The sequence below is a fragment of the Microcebus murinus genome, chromosome 1 (assembly GCF_040939455.1).
Source record: "Microcebus murinus isolate Inina chromosome 1, M.murinus_Inina_mat1.0, whole genome shotgun sequence".
Lineage (NCBI taxonomy): Eukaryota > Metazoa > Chordata > Mammalia > Primates > Cheirogaleidae > Microcebus > Microcebus murinus.
This window is the reverse complement of record NC_134104.1, coordinates 71,313,742-71,329,005: the sequence shown is the minus strand read 5'-3', so window position 1 is coordinate 71,329,005 and position 15,264 is coordinate 71,313,742. Positions and strand designations below refer to the sequence as shown.

Sequence of the window (15,264 nt, the reverse complement as noted above, 5' to 3'; positions counted from 1 at the left end):
TGCATTCCTCTTCCTTTGCTGCCCATTTTGCACCTTTGCTTTTTAGTGCAAGCAAGCTCAAATCCATTTGGGAAATTGGTTATATATCATTCAACCAATTAATAATCACATTTAATTTTTTAAAAAGGCCCTGTCTTATCCTAAAAAAATGAGAGGAAAATGTTCCACATTCTACTTACACTTTTCACTCTCCAAACAGACATGCCTATAAAATAAAATATTCCTATGTTTGTAAGTAGGTTATCTCCTCTATTCATCATGTTTTGGAACCTATACTCTTTGTCTTACTTATTAGATTGTCAAGTTCTTTATTGTGTATATCAGATTTAAATTTAATTATGTATGATGTTTATTAAAGCTTGCACTTGATAAATAAGGACAAACATGAGGTAGCTGCGTTGATGGGAAATCCTTTCTGTGGAAATGGCTTTCTAGTCAGAGTGTATATATACATCTATCAACAAGATTTCTTAAATGTCCTAGATAAATCCTTTAAATATCTTGTGCTTAAGGCTATTAAGCCAACGTTTTTAATAACTTTGAAAAATTTCTGTATTTCAATGTGTTCAACATCACATCTGATATCTTATATCATGATACTATTTCTAAGGCATTTTGTCCTACTCTAGATGCCTGGTTCATTTTTTTATAGTGCTCTGGCACAGAGAACCTTAAATCAATAGTAATTCTTAGACTTGGTATGTATGAGAATTACATTACAGGGGTTGCTTCCTAACAATGCAGCTTCTTCTCTCACAAGTGCTCCTTGTTCCAACAGAATCATCAGAATTATGAGGGTGGAGCCCACATCCTATGTCTTAAGTATGAGGTTGCTCCTTAGATTGAGAATTGGTGTTTCTGGCTGACTACAAAGAAGGTCGGGCAGGTAATGTCCCTACAAAAGGGTGAGAAATGAAGGTGATTATTAAGATTCTGGGGAAGACTTGTGATTTTTTTTTTTTTTTTGATTCACCAAGATTTGTCATTTCAAATAATAGTTAAAGGAAGCAGGGGCTCTATATCACTGTGAGTTAGTAAGTGGCATAAGCATGTCCTAATCTATGTGAATCTATAGTTATTAGTCTTATGATTATGCAACTATTTTTGTCTTTCTCACTAGTCAGTAAACGTCTCTGGGACAATGACTAAGTATTTATCTTTAGATCCCTAGGTCCTTCTAAAGTGCCTAGCACCTTACAGGCATTTAGTTAATAAATCAATGAATGCATTAATTTATTCATTTACTTTAGAAATATTTATTGAACCACTACCATGAATCAGCCACTAGGTGCTGCAGTTATAGTGGCAAATAAAACAAGTAACTGAACCATCGAAATCCTCATCTCCAGGGCTATTTCTTCACAGGAAGATACAATAATAATATTGTCTTTCTGTCTCTCAGAGGATTTGGAGGATTAAGAAGCTGGATGACTCAAGATTTTTTGAGGATGGGATAAAAAAAATACAACACAAAGAAGTCTGTTTTACAAGGCTGAGAGAAAGATCAAATTTTATTTGATTGCATTGCTCTTTTAGTCTTTTCTTTTTAATAAGTTTGCCTAAGAGGAGAACAATTTAGAATATCTCTCTGATGCCAGTAAATGAACTTGGATTATATCAAGTTGATGAAGCATTATGCCAACAATGCACTGATGATAACTCATTTGATACTTCATTTTCTGCTGCAAGATTTCACTCTCAGAGTTTACTATAAATCCTACCTGACCTCTTGCTCTTCACTGGTCAGACCCAATCCGAATGTGTGATGGATGTCGTAGCAGGAGTTGCTGTCTTCCAGCAACCTAGGACGTGGTCAGGAAAGGAACCACACTTTAGTGCATAGCACGCAACAGATCACTGTTCTTCCCCTACATCTCGATACAGTGGTGAGTAGAAGTCAGACTTACCCAACTTTCTGAAACTGCTTCTCCAGGTTGTTCCAAACATACCTGATTTTCTGCACCTGGATGCATCGTATCTGCAATCACAAATATGATAGAACAGGTGCCCTTCACAAGGTGAAGCCCGTGAAAAGAGGGGAGCATTGTTCAATGCAGTCTCCACATGGGTCTCATAGCTGTCCTTCCCAGCTCAACAGTATGATATTTAGAGTTTTTATTCAATAAACACTTATTTTATTCTTTCTCTGCAAACATGTCATTAACATTGCACTCTTTAAATGACTTACTTTTAATTCTGGCTTCATTACAGCTTGGTTTACGATGGAGTGGCGGTCAGCCACCACAGATTCTTTCGGGTTCTTGCTTACAGGCAACTTCAGTGTGGATAAGTAGAGGCAGAGTACCTTCTTCCTCATATACCTTTGAAATTCATCCTAGAAAAGACAATCCAGTTTATGAAATTCTCAAGTGTTATTCCATACGGTGCTCAATCAACCAAATACCCACCAAGCACTAGGCCAGTGGTTCCTAAAGTTTAGAACAAACTTCATCTCAAAAAAGAGTCAGCATTATCTCAGAACTTACTAGAAATGCAAATTCTCAGCCCCGCCCCAGACCCACTGAATCAAACACTGTAGGGATGGGGCCATCAGTTGTGGTTTACTGAGCCCCTTGGGTGATTCTGATTTACACCAGAGTTTGACAACCTCTGTGCTAAAGCTTTATATAGAGAAAATCTTACCTAACAACACCATTTCTAGCTATTTTAAGTGACATCTAAATGTTTAAAATGTCTAATATCCTCCAAAATACATATTTTTTAAAAATTGAATGATCGTTCCCGTGTTATGCTCTCTAAGAGTTTTAATACTGACAGCCACTGCTCATGCCTTGGCTAAAAGCATCGCCAATTAGCCTGACATGGTAGAAATGTATCCAGACTAACGTAAAAGAAATGCCTTTCATTCCTGGGTCAAAATAAGAGATAGGCAGATTCTACCGATAATTTTGCCACCTCCTATTTTGGTCTAGGGAAACTCTTTAAGCAGATGAAGATCTGCCCCCTGGAATGCTAGCCAGTGGCTGGTTGTGCCACAGACGCCATGCCGAAGACATGGTGACAGCATTTGAAATAGGTGACAGAAGGGCACGCACTGTTGTCCTCAGCAAAACAGTGTCTGCTTCTTGCAAGGAGCAGGGGACGCAGTTGGCCCACACTCTCCAGTGGGGTCTCCAGTGGAACGCCAGCAGCAGGATCCCACAGGTCAGCGTGGACGCGGTAAGGCAGAGGGCTTTCCGGAGCTTCTGGGTGCGATAACCAAACACCTCCTGAAGAGTAAATAAAAGATCACTCTATTTTTTCTTTTTTTCCATAAACATACTATTTTGTTTCATGAAACACAAACTTTATATAAAGGGGTGTTGGTTGGGAGAGAAATCTAGTTTCAGCTAGTTGGATTAGGTTGACTGCTTGCAGCTGTCAGCTGATATAATTTTACAAAGGACTCCTTTTACTACCTTGGAATATGGAACTAAAACATTAGACAGGAGCAGTAGGGAGGGACAGACCTATTTGCTTCTATATGTTTATAAGAGTCATCTCAGGTATTTATAAAATACTCCATGTTTTCAGCCAGATAAATTTATTAAAGGAAAATGATAAGTTGATGACAGATATGGTCCACACTCATGTATCTAGTTTTATCTATTCTGCTTTGTTTTATAATGACATGACTGAGAACGATTTAGAATATGAATAAATGTACCACTTCCTAAAACAGTATGATGATAAAAAAAAAAAATAAGAGATTATTTGTGGACACAAAAGGCTTTCATAAAGCAGCTCATATTTATTGACCCTGATAGTAACATGCTGAAATATTTGTACTTTTAATAGTATGTTATTTAATATGTCATAAATTGAATGAAGACTTGAGATTTGGTTCTAGTGGGGAAAATAGCCAAATGATAGATTCGTTTATTTAAAGCCAATTTCTAGTTTCCAATTTCTATGATGAAATGTCATAGCATTGTTTTTTAAATTTTAAAAACTAAATTTTCAGTATATTTTTAAGACCCTAAGTAATGCTGATTATAAATGATATGTTTACTATATTATTATTTTAGATTCTGCTGTTTGTGGTTTGTGTGTTTTTTCCTATGGCTTGGAACTCCCATACCCAGATCACAGAGCTATAAAGTCAAGAAAATAGGTTTTTACTAAGTTTCTATAGCATTTTTTTTTTTTTTTTTTTTTTTTTTTGAGACAGAGTCTCGGTTTGTTGTCCAGGCTAGAGTGAGTGCCGTGGCGTCAGCCTAGCTCACAGCAACCTCAAACTCCTGGGCTCGAGCGATCCTTCTGCCTCAGCCTCCCGAGTAGCTGGGACTACAGGCATGCGCCACCATGCCCGGCTAATTTTATATATATATATCAGTTGGCCAATTAATTTCTTTCTATTTATAGTAGAGACGGGGTCTCGCTCTTGCTCAGGCTGGTTTTGAACTCCTGACCTTGAGCAATCCGCCCGCCTCGGCCTCCCAAGAGCTAGGATTACAGGCGTGAGCCACCGCGCCCGGCCTTTCTATAGCATTTTGATGATAGAATGATCTCTTGGCTTAATTCTTTTGAAAAGTTTTCATTTTTAATAGGCTGCTTTCATTAACTTTTTCTTTTTTTTATTTTAGCATATTATGAGGGTACAAATGTTTAGGTTATATATATTGCCTTTGCTCCATCTGAGTCAGAGCTTCAAGCGTGTCCATCCCCACACCACACTCATTAGGTGTGTATGTACCCATCCCCTCCCATCCCCCCACCTGCTCAACACCCGATGAATGTTATTCCTATATGTGCACTTAAGTGTTGATCAGTTTCATTAACTTTTTCTAATAACTCTGTGGCAGACCAAATTTTTAACAGTTGTTAAAAGTAATCCTTAAGCATAGTGGAAATGTCACTGGCTTAAGAAACAAAAGACGTAAATTTGAGTCACTGCTTTGCTTGTTAAGAGTTATGTGGCCTTAGGTAAATCACTTTATCTTTAGAGAATCCCAATTTATTCCTCTATGAAACAATTAGAAATATATGCCGTACAGGGTAGTTGTGCTTAAGTGCTCTGTAATTACAAATGTAAGAGCTTCTTTACACTGGGCCTCAATTGTATCACCCACCTAGGAAAAAAATATTCATTAAATTTAGCGAGGCAGCTACTCTATTTTGAGATTATTCATGATACAGTTTAAATGTAACTTGGACAAACATGCATTTACCCTGTTTTAAGCATGTTTTCAATTAGATCTCCTTTCTCTCTTGCTATGTTCCCTCCAATTTTATAAACTTGTTTTGGTTTTATTTATGAATTATAGTTTTATTAGACCCAGTTTAATGCCAGTTTATATATTATGTCATAAATATATGTTCTTTTACTAAGAGTTATTTACAGGGATTTACTGCCAAAGGTGAAGTGTATACAAAAGTAGAAGCAAAACAAGTGGAATTTTCATCCAGCTGTGGCTGAAATGAGCTCATTCATAAAAAACTTTCTCTTTTTCTATTTGATTCTACACAGCAATGACATTGATAACCATAATTCTGGAACCCCTTCAGTTTTCTCCTATACAACATTTTTAAAATTAAAAAAGAAACTCACAATGCTAGCAAGACTGCAGTAAAATCACTGCAGCCATATACTGCTAATAACTTTGTGAATTGAAATAGTTTTCTAAGGGAAGGTGACAAATTGTATCAAGAATTATAAAGATATTTCTACCCTTTAAATCAGCAATTTCTCACTTAGAAATAAAACCTAATGAAATAATACATAAGAAAGTGATACATTTAAGATGTTTTAGTGTAGGATTATCTGCAATAGCAAAATTATTGAGAAAACCAAATGATAGCTAATGATTCAGTAAGTTGTGAAATGTCAAAACAATGGTAGAGTGTGTATAAACAAAAATATACGGTGTCATCACTATAGAAACCTGGGACATTCTAGGATATGATGTTAAATGGTAAAAAGAACAAATAGAATAAATAGAAAGCAAAAAGCAACATTATGAAATTTGACTCACTATATCAGTAATTACGTTAAATGTAAATAGCCCTACTACTATGATTGGAAGCAGATTGTTAGATTGGATAATTAAAGATCCATTACATGCTGTTTATAAGAGACACACTTTACACATAAAGCAGTGGACAGGTTAAAAGGTGAAAGAAGAAGAAAATATACCATGTAAGCACTAACAAAAGAAAGCTAATGTAGTTATATTGATGTCAGATAAAATATGAGGAAGACCCCCAAGGCAATCACTGCCACAGCTAAAGTAAACAAATGGGATCTGATCAAATTAAAAAGTTTCTGCACTGCCAAGGAAACAATCATTAGAGCAAATAGACAACACACAGAATGGGAGAAAATATTTGCTCTCTACACTTCCGATAAAGGACTAATAACAAAAATCTATCTAGAACTTAAAAGAATAAACAAGAAAAAATCAAACAACCCCATCAAGAAATGCGCAATGGAAATGAACAGAAACTTCTCCAAAGAAGACAGAATAATGGCATGCAAACATATAAAAAAATGTTCAACATCTCTGATCATTAGAGAAATGCAAATCAAAACCACAATGAGATACCACCTAACCCCAGTGAGAATGGCCCGTATCAAGAAATCCCAAAACAACAAATGCTGGTGAGGATGTGGTGAGACAGGAACACTCTTACACTGCTGGTGGGATGGCAAATTAGTGCAACCTTTGTGGAAAAGAATTTGGAGATTCCTCAAACAACTAAAAATAGAAACACCATTTGACCCAGCAATAGCATTGTTGGGCATCTATCCAAAAGAACACAAGTTACTCTATTATAAAGACATCTGCACTCGAATGTTTATAGCAGCACAATTCACTATTGCATGGACATGGAAACTACCCAAGTGCCCGTCAATTCATGAATGGATAACTAAAATGTGGTATAAACTCACAATGGAATATTACTCAATCCTAAGAAACGATAGTGAACTAGCACCGTTTATGCTATCGTGGATTAAGCTTAAGCCTATAATACAAAGCGAGATGACACAAGACCTGGAAAATGGGCTACACATCTACTCGCCATCAAATTGGTACTGACAGCCAAAAACTATGGTGTTATGGTGTTCAAATAATTGTAGTGTTCAACAAGGATCTGAGGGGGGGAGACCCACATCTTAAGGATGTAATGAGCATTGTAGTGGGGAAACGATTACCTCTATCCCTTCTTAGGGAGAGGCAAAGAAACACACCGTAACCAAAATGTCTAAAAAAAAAAAAAGAAAAAAAATTTTGTTAATGGGAGGTGAACAGGTGGAAGGGGGGAGAAGGGGAAGGGTACGCACTTTCATGGTGGGTACAGGGCGCACCACTTGAAGACTGGACACGCTTGAAGCTCTGGCAGAGCTGGGTGGGGAGGGGGGCAGGGACAAGATATATAACCTTAACAATATTTGTACCCACAGAATTTGGGGAAAAAAATAAATAAATATAAAAAATATATATTCCTTCAATGATATTTAAGGAAAGAAATGTTATGAGAGAAAAACAAGGACATTACAATTCAACAGAAATGTAGCAATCCTAAATTTTTGTGCACCTAAAAACATAGTTTCAAAACTTAAAAAGCAAAGATAAGAAATTACAATGGACATTAGGAAATATTTTGAACTAGATGACAATGAAAATTCAGAAATAAAAATTGGTGGAATGCAATTTAGACAATCCTTAGAGGGAAATTTATAGCTATAAATGCTTACATTAGAAAAGAAAATAAAGTTTGAAATCAATAAAGTAAGCTTCCAACAAGAAGTTGCAGAAAGAACAGCAAGTTAAGCCCAAAAAAGTATAAGGAAGAAAATCATAAAGATAAGTACAGAAGTGAATAAAATAGAAAACAGACATATAATAGATAAAATTAATAAAGTCAAATTGGTACTCTGAAAAGATTAATAAAACTGATAAACTCATAATAAATATGCATATTTTTATAACTAAAATAATTAATATATAATTTAAAAACTTCCTGCAAAGAAATCTTCAAGCCCAAATGGTTTATGAAGCCCTTGAAATATTTAAGGTAGAAATGATATCATTCTTGTGTAAACATAATGTAAGTAGAGGAGGCTGGAATGCTCAACTTGCTTTGTGAAGCCAGTATACCCAGACACCAAAATCTGACAAGTGTGTTGCAAGAAAGGAAAATTACAGGCTGTCATGAAAATAGATAAAATAATTCTAAAATATATTATCTAACTAAATCGATGATATATTAAAGGGGTAACATATCATTACCAAATGGTATTTGTCCTAGGAATGCAAGAATTTGAAGATCAATGTACTTCTCCGTGTTAACATTCAGGAGGAAAATCAGAAGGTCATCTCAGTAGATACAGAAAAATACTGATAAAATTCAGTACCAATACACAATTTTTAAAAATCTCAGCCAACTAAGAATAGATGGGAACATCCTTAAGCTAACATCATGCTTCATAATGAAATATCAAACATTTCCTTGTGTGACAAGATCGTCAACTATCGACACTAATATTTATTATTATAGTACTAGAATTCTTAACCAGTGTGATGAGGCAATAAAGTAATAAAGCTTATAACAACAGGAAAACAAGAAATAAAACTCTATGTATAGATAATGTAATTATATACATAAAAATCCAAAAGAATGTATAAACAAATTATAAGACTTAATAAATGAATTTATTAAGGTTGCTGGATATTAGGTCAATATAGAAAAACCATTTGTATTTGTATATACTAGTACCAAACAATTCAAAAATTAAATGTCATTAAATAAAAAAATCAATTACCTTTGAATAATTCTAAAAATATTGTTCAAGGCCTCTAAACTGAAAAGTGTGTATCATTGCTAAGAGAAAGTAAAACCTAAATAAATGGAGAGATGTATTAAGTTTCATGACTAGCCATTAGCAATTACATTTAAAATCTCATCAGACATTTTTGTCTATGTGTGGTAATTGATGTGCTAATTCTAAAATTGGTATAGAAAAGCAGAGGATGTAGGATAGTCAAGACAATTTTTGAAAAGAATAAATATGGAGGACTTACATCACCACAATGAAAACTTACTACAAATCCACAGTAATTTTTAAAATGATGTATACACAAGTATAAACAAAAAGTGCAACGAGAATCCTGAAAGAGACTCAAACATATGATCTTTCCACTTACAAGAGAAGAACCACTCCAATCAATAGGGAAATGATGCTTGCTTAATAAGTAGTGCTGGAGCAAAATGAATAGTGCTGGAAAAAAAATGAGTCCCCACACCCTGTCTGATTTATACCAAGAACAAAAATTCAAGATGGAATAGTTATATAAATGTGAAAATTGAAACAATAAATGATCTGAAAGAAAACATAGGAGAAAATTTTTTATGAACTTCAAGTAGGCAAATATTTCTTCCACGGGTAACAGAAAAGACAAAAATATATTTGACTTCATTAAAATTAAAAGCTTTTGTTCATCAAAAGATATCTGGAGAAGATATTAGCTATATATATATGTTCTCTATATATGTGAAAAAGGACTCATAATACTCATATTTGAAATATATAGAAGCCTACTGCAAATAAGTTTTAAATAAGTAAATATACAATAGACAGACAAATAGGCACTTCACAAAAGATAATTTCCAAATGGACTATAACATTCAAGAAACCGATCAATATCATGTCATTAAGGAATACAAAATAAAGATGCAATCATATGTCACAGCCTAGAATACTCAAGATAATCCTAAAAAAAAAAAAACAAAAAACAAAAGTTGGAGGATTTACATAACTGTATTTGAGGACTTACTCTGAACTTATACAATGATACAATGACACAATGATATAACCACAGAATAGATAAGGTTTAAAAGATTGAATATATCAAGTGCTGAAAAAGATGTGGAGCAACTAAAACTTTCATATGTAGATGGGAGTATGAACTGGTGCACACAGCTTGAAAAACTATGTTGCTAAGAATATGACAATGAGCTAGTAACTTTACTCTTAGAATTTTACACAAGAGAAATGAATGTATATACACAAGAATATTTGGATTAGCTATATTCGTAAGATCCAAAAGTGGAAACAATCTGAAGTTCCACCAACATGAGAAAGATAAATTTTGTGTTTTCATACAATGTAATACTATAAAGCAATAAAAAAGAATGAACTTCTGATGCAGACATCAATGTGGATGAATTTCACAGACATTATACTGAGCAAATGAAGTATCATAAAGCAATACATAATTCTACTCATATCAAGTTCAAAAATGAGCAAAATTAATTTATGACAGGTGTTTGAATTGTACACTTAAGATTGCTGCACTTTGACACCGCTAGTATATGTGCAATAAAAAGTAAGAAAGAAGAAAGAAAAAGAAAGCAAGTAAGCTTGTAAACGTGAGAATAGCTTTCTGAAATGTGTAGTAGCTTGAACAAAGATGAATAGACACAATGTTTTTGCTTCTTTGATAAATTGGCCTCATAAACCTTGCAAAACTCCTTTCTAGATCATTTCTCAGTTTTCTCAGAGATATGTGGCTGAGTATGGGACTTGAGATTTTGGCTAAAGAATCACTGCTTTATCTGGCATTATTTTAATCAAATACTCTCAAATAAATTGCCAATGTTTGTGTGATTAGAGTTTATCATGCTATGTGTTTGCATTTTGACCAACTAATCATATGTATAATTTAATTTTTTTTAATTATTCTTCTTCTGATGCAGAGTTACTCAGATTTCACCTAAATATTTATATACCCCCAGTGAAATCCACTAAGAAATTCAGGAGAGAGGAGGGAGCCAGGGGAAGTATTTGTACCATAAGAGAAACATAAACAGAATCCAGAGGTGTTGTAAATGTAAGTACATTGGAAATAGGATGAGAGTATCAGAATCTCAAACCCATTATCTGTGGTTCTTTGAAGTAGAGTGAGTTTTGCCACCTATTCCTATGTGACCTCAGGATTTAACTCCACTCAGTCTGTGATTCCATCTCTGTACTTAGGGGAATACTAATAGCACACACCTGGGAGAGTAGCTGTAAAAATTAAATGAGAGGTGTAAGGTGTTGAGAGAAAAGGAAGTTCAATGTTAGCAGGGGGGTTGACAATAGGTTCAAAGGAAGAGAGTGGTGACTATATCAGTTTGAGTTGCAATATACTGGATCAAGGTTGGTAATGGAAATAGGCTGTGTACCAGGAGGCCAGGAACCCAGATCTGCCACCTATGAGTTCAGATGAATAGCTCAGAGGTTGTGCCCATCTTACACAGACTCAATTTGTATTCTCTCTGAGCAGTGGTGTTCCTTCACTTTTTTGTTTCCAACTAGAATTCTGTATTCCAGGTACCATGGCAGGTACTACAGCCTTCATGGTCTTTATCTAGGCACTGAATACAGAAGTGGCCTGAATTAGGAATAACAATGACATTGCTTACACTTTTTGACAGAGGTTGTTGCCCTAAGTCACCACTTAGAGCAATGCTCTCTACCTATGGCTGACACTAGAACCTCTGTTCTTTATATCTCGCTGCATTGCCTTCTAGAAGTTCTCACTTATGTTTCTTGTTCCATTATTCACCTGCTATGATTTAAGCTTACTGAACTTTAGATTTTTTTTTAAGATAATAAAGTTTTATTTTTTTTTAATTTTTTTTATTTTGGCATATTATGGGGGTACAGATTTTAAGGTTTCAATAAATGCCCATTTCCCCCCCTCCCCCCAAAAGTCTGAGTCTCCATCATGACCATCCCCCAGATGGTGCACATCTCACTCATTATGTATGAACTTTAGATTTTTTATGTGAAAACCATGGCTGGTTGTAAAATCCAACAGAAACAGTTTGGTGTAGCAGTTGGCATGAGAAAACCAAGCCCACATCATACCTCCATCACTTAACCATACATATAACTTTGGGAATCCAGTTTACTTCTTCTGATGCCTCAATTTTTTCCTCCATAAATTAGAATAATAATGGTAGCTATCTTCTAGGGTTACTGTGAGAAACTAGTGAGATAATGCGTGCAAAGCATTTAGCACAGTTCTTAAAACATTTTGAGTACTCAGTGTGTGTTAAAAATTAATATTAACTTGGCTAACATACAATTCAACAAAATTTCAGTAGATTAAAAGTGACTGATCCCATTGGACTCATTGTGAAATGATTTTATCATAGGCAACATGCAGAACTAAGCCAATGCCATAGCTGTATTTCTAAAAGTGATTGATCAATGGCTTAAATGGAGTTTTTGCTTTTCCCAAAGAGCACAAATTGTCAAAATTGAAATCAGATAGAGGCCAAACAGAAAACTGCTCACTTTTGTAGGGTGTGAAATTAGAAAGAAGGGCTTTAGGAGAAACATCAAATTGATTCAGATTAGCTAGATGTAGTAATTATATATGCAAACATTCACACACACACGCATACAAATGCAATCATTCTTGACTAGTACCGGAGGAAAAGAATGTAGCAGAGTAAGGTAATAGAGCATCTTACCTCCAATGCTTATGTAATGTGACCTTGTATATGTTACATGCCTGAGGCTCAATTTACTAGGTTGTAAATGCATATCTAAATGACTACCTCATGAAAATTAAATGAGAACATACCTTAAATACTAGCACATCAAAGACACCTTTAAAATTATATTCTTTTCTTTATTTTCTTTATAGGTAGCTCTTATACTTGCCATCAGAATTGAACTAATATTGGCCAAATCCTCAGGAAAAGAGAATTTTAGGGTGCAGTTTCATCTAAACATGGTTTCTTCCCCAAATTATTTTTTGGCAGGATCCTTTCAGTCTCGTGGAACCAACCCCTGGGGTTGCTCCAACTCTTTTTCCTGGATTTTCATTATATCCAGAGCACTAACATCTATACAAGACTGGTGCTGTGAACAAGGTCTTTATAGTTTTTGTAAATTCTCTTATTCTTACATTCAGTGTTCATGTGGTCAGCCATCTAAATTATCTTTTTGAGTATCCACCATGCATAGGCACATTAGGGTGTGATTTGAACCCTTTGGGAAGGGTATTTTAGGGTATAGCTTTTTCACCTAACTCAAACCAAGATTCTTACTAGGCTAAGTTACAAATGTATTTACTCAACCAGGACATAACATGAATAATTCTCACTACAATAATTCCCTTATGTAAATGGAAATGCCAGGTTTTTATGTTTTGTTTTGTTTTGTTGTTATAGTTGTTGTTTATGTTTCTAGATTGGATTTTTTGCTGTGACATGTTAGACTTTTCCATGGGCAAGAATGTTATTATACAATAGCCTGAGAGCAAGTTAGGTTTCTCTATATAGACCTCAAACTTTTCATCTGAATCATGGCCAAGGATATCATATTTCTATGTCCTTTTATGTAGTTAGAATTCATCATGTTTTATCTAATTTTTTTTAACTTTGATGATTTGAAATAATTTATTTATTCGAGTCATAACTGACATACAAAAATGGTTGGTAAATTACAACTACATCAATGTATATTTTGAGTAAAATGGGGGCAATACTCTATTTTACCCCATGTGATGCCCAATAATTTGATTTAAAAGTTTTGAAAGAAATACTTCCAATGAAAAGCATCTTGAGAAAGGAGCTGCGGTTTTTTTACCACAAACATATGCCAGAAAATAAGTTCCTATAGAAAATTTATTAAATCCTGCACTATGTAGTAATATTAGCAACATAATTTTTTAAAGCAATAATCATAGCACCAAGTTTCTACTCATTATTAACAATCTTCCCTTGTCTTTACCAGGACACGTCAAAACGTTCCTTAGTCACAGCAGGAAGTTTCTATTCATTATTAACAATATGCCCTTTGTTGGCTCTACCTGGATATGACAAATGGTGTTTCTGTACATGTTAGATGGGAGGTCATTCTTAAAACTCTGTTCTCTGATCTCCACCTCTGCCAGTGCTTCAAGATTTTTCTCTTTGATGTTAGGATAATATTGTTCCTTGTTAATTGACTATGTTAGCATGGTCATTATTCTTCAACCTGCTCTTAGTTGTTTGGTTTGGCCACATGTAGTAATTTGCATCAGTTGTCAGTAATTATCAAGCATTGTTAATCATATTTTCACACATTATGCCCTGCATTCATGTCGTGGAGGGCCCTTTGTGTAGGGATAAGATGTCTCGAATCACTTTCACCTTTAACTATGTTTGATAATAAGAACTAATCTTTCTCCAGCACTTGCTTAGGTATCATTTAATTCTCACAACTCTATGAAGTGTTATTTTAAGTAATAATAATGCTTATTATTATTGATATTAGTATTTACAAATTATCATTTGTAGAGCAAAGAAACAGAGTCTTGGAAATGTTCAAAAAATTATTCACTAGTTCTACCTATTAAATTTTCCCTTTGTGGTTTCTCTCTGGAGTAGGAAAGACCCTTCACTGTCTAGCAGTGTGAGTCAAAACCCAATACCCGTGAGATGAAAACACACTATCACTGTCAGTTACAGGCATTCCCATCATGTAAAGCAGTACTACTATAGCAAAAGAGCTACCATGTCTTCCTGCAACTAAGGACCTTTGTTTGGTAAAGTTTAACAGAGAGAAGGAGAAAGAGCAGTAAGTGTGGATCAAAAGACAAGGAGATGCTTGGGCTGATTAACAGGAACAATTTCTGGAATCAGAAATTCCCCCAGATAAAGGGCATGAGACAAGATGGCATGTTCTGTTAAAAGGCACTTGTAGAATAAGAGCATCACTAATCAGGATGGGGGTTCTCAGAGATTATTTCGTTCAAATTTCTCTCTAGAATAAAAATAGCCATACACTATTTTTTTATAAATGAGCATCTATTGTTTGCTTTAGATAAGATTTCATAATATTACAGGGCTGCATATTCTCTTACTGGACAGCTGTGATGGTGTGTTAGTTTACTTTCACTGCATGGAAAACTTAGTGGCTTAAAATAATACAAATTTATTATCTCACAGTTTCCATGGGTTAGGGATCCAATTAGCTGGGTCCTCTGCTCAGGTTCTGCTCATACTCAACTAGAGAGAATTATACAAGGGCAAAGGTCACTGCAGAGGCGTCATGTTAAGATTTTGCCACCACAGATTAATATTAGGAAATTCTGAGAAGGAAAATAAATCAGGCTGGAATCTGCCAATCTCTACTTTGTTCTCCACATTAGCCACTCAACTATTGGAAAACAATCACCTTAATTGTTTTTTGGAAAACCGTTCCCAATTTCTTTAGACAGTTCCTACTTATGATATACACATATCACTCCAAATTTACCATAATTCTTAAAATTT

General features: G+C 34.7%; 1 protein-coding gene across 1 annotated transcript in view; it reads right to left on the bottom strand.

Annotated features, from left to right (window-relative positions):
* The window catches only part of ATP13A5 (ATPase 13A5), a 107,526-nt gene that overhangs the window by 87,793 nt on the left and 4,469 nt on the right, over nt 1–15,264 (bottom strand). The window contains exons 2-5 of the mRNA XM_012780243.2: nt 3,057–3,230; nt 2,189–2,335; nt 1,908–1,978; nt 1,722–1,802 (exon numbers count right to left, since the gene is read on the bottom strand). Of these exons, the coding sequence (XP_012635697.2) occupies nt 1,722–1,802; nt 1,908–1,978; nt 2,189–2,335; nt 3,057–3,230 (473 nt within the window). The remainder of the gene's footprint in view (nt 1–1,721; nt 1,803–1,907; nt 1,979–2,188; nt 2,336–3,056; nt 3,231–15,264) is intronic.